The sequence below is a fragment of the Lacerta agilis genome, chromosome 2, assembly GCF_009819535.1.
Source record: "Lacerta agilis isolate rLacAgi1 chromosome 2, rLacAgi1.pri, whole genome shotgun sequence".
NCBI classification, from domain to species: domain Eukaryota; kingdom Metazoa; phylum Chordata; class Lepidosauria; order Squamata; family Lacertidae; genus Lacerta; species Lacerta agilis.
In genome coordinates, this window is record NC_046313.1 from 55916818 (window position 1) to 55919223 (window position 2406).

The 2406-nt window shown below is 44.0% G+C and overlaps 1 protein-coding gene across 1 annotated transcript; it reads right to left on the reverse strand.

Moving 5' to 3' along the window:
- Window positions 1-1656: 1656 nt before the first annotated feature.
- Window positions 1657-2102, reverse strand: SMIM32 (small integral membrane protein 32). Its single transcript, XM_033140148.1, has one exon. It carries the CDS (start codon window positions 1994-1996, stop codon window positions 1676-1678), a length of 321 nt encoding a protein of 106 aa, XP_032996039.1. The 5' UTR covers window positions 1997-2102; the 3' UTR covers window positions 1657-1675.
- Window positions 2103-2406: the final 304 nt, after the last annotated feature.

Here is a 2406-nt window from a genome sequence, read left to right on the forward strand (position 1 = left end):
AACAGGTCATCAAAATGCAGATTTTATTATAATACTTGAGGTTACAGATCAAAGCCCTAAATAACTCGTGTCCTCCACTGTGCTGATGAGCAAGTTAAAAACACATGTGGTTTGTGATGGAAGCAACCTATCAGCTAGTTATAGCAGTTATATGACCACTGACAAGTAGGCTGCTCTGTTTAATCTTGTGCCTTAATCCTGGAAGAAAAAAGAGGTCGGACTGCAATCCTAAACCTATTTACCTGGGAGTTAGCACTACTGAATGCAGTGGGACTTTCCCCTTGCACTGACATGGTTAGAATTGTAGCCTTAAGAGTACTGAATTAACCAGTTTAATATGTTTTATATCTTTCTATTTTTTGAATTTTGCACCAGTGGCTTAACATTCTCCATCTCTTTTCATTACAGTGTAACCTTTTTATAAGAAAACCCACCTCACTAGGTGACAACATTCTTATTAGTCATCCTCCTCCAGTTCATTTCAATTCTTAATTGAGTAATTTTATCCCCTTGTAAACATTTAACCATTATTAGTTTAAAGCCACAGATCTTTTCCTCGGCTTAACAAGGAAAAGGGCAATATATGTAAGATAAAAAGTCTGAACAGACTTAGGGGGAAATGTGTTTGTGCAGTGAAACAAACTGCAAAAAGTTATGGAATACCCCTTTTCTTTAGTTAGTGCTGAATAGTCATGGTTTGTGGGTTTTATATTTTATTACTTGGAGGCCTTATCTGTCTCATTGGTTTGACATACTTGAGATCAAGCTGCCTTGCTCAACACCTTGCAGAATAATGCGGAGAATAACGATACAAACCTAATTATAACCTCAAAATTTAACATCATAGAAAAAGGTTCAATAATGCCAGTTGATGTAACAATAGCAGGCATCCAGGCAGACCTGAGATTTCAGAATGGGCTCTCTCACCCCCGCCTCATATGAAAACTAGAGTTCTGGGTGAACGAAAAAGCCCTAATTTCTTTGGTAGAGAGCTGCTAAGATTATAGTTGTATCCAATGTTGGTCCTACTTAAGAGTAGACCCAATAGGTCCATTAATTTCAATTGGTCTACTCTGAGTAGGACTATCACTTGCTACCATAGGCATAGCCATGGGCAGCAGCCCCCCAAATCAAGTAAATAAATAAAAAATACTTAACTAACCAACTGCATCACAGATAACTTGGTTCTGCCCCCACCCCCAAGTCTTGCCTACGTCCATGCTGGCTACCACCCGTTTCACAAGCATAGTCAGTAATGCCATCGCCAGAGGGTAACTGCATGTTTTTGTCATCAGTGCAAGCATCACTATATGACAACTGAACTTTGTCAATGTTGAAATTTGCATCCAGGCTTTTAAATTGCAGTCTGAAATACCGTGGTCTGTGTACCTTGAGATACATCACAACACCTTACTCATATAAATCCACATTAGTTATTTTTATTTACATCCATTTTTTGCCATGCCTCAAACAGTCCACGATATTATCTCCTCTCTCACCACCCGCCTTCCGATTTAAGAAAAATCATATTTATATGTGGCAGGATATTGCCCGGGGGCAAATGAAAACAGGATGGCCTTATACAGTGCGCTGGGTTCACAAGACCCTTGCATATCACAGCAAAGCTCATATCAGACATTCTCTCTCTCTCTCCCCCCCCCCTTAAGTCTGAGGATTAAACAGCTTGCGTTTTCCACGGGCTCCTCGCTTCTCTCAGCGACCTGTCGTAAGGTAGAGTGGCGAAAAAAGAATTCTTCAGCTGGCAGTTAATGAAAAGTACAATGATGGTCACCGCCAGGAGCAGGAAGAAGAACAGGATGATGTAAGTCACCAGATCCGGCTTATTGATCTCGCCTTCTTTTAACGCCCGGGCGGTCGACATGTAAAGAGCCGACGAGCTGACGGGTCTCTGGGTGCTCCCGACGTAGGGCGTGTTGGTCTGCATGAGGAGGTGAGGGTCAGTCACGCTGGTGGAATTGAGAAATTGCCCATACATTGTCCTGTTCAGATCTCTTCCTTACGGCACATCAGGGAAGTCACCGGGTGGGCTTTTCGTGTTTGCCTTTTAAGCCAGGCACCCACTTTCTGTCCTGGGGAAAGGGTCGGGTAAGGTTATTTCCTTTAAAAATACTCCTTGAAGATCGCATATGGCAAGAGGCAGGCTCAATCAGAGGTAACAAGTTTCTCTCGCCTCTCAATCTTCTTCTTGCTGCCCGCCCTTCTCGGCGCGTCTCGTGAGGACCGGTCGCTTGGAGAGGCGAAAGTTGGCAACTCCAAGAGGACAAGCCCGACCTGCCCGGGGAAGCCAAGACCCAAGAAGCCGCGCTTAGGCAAACAGCGGAGGTAGATCTCTCTCTCCGGCCCCACAAACAGAGGCAGGCGATGTCGTCCTAGATCCCCGCAGGG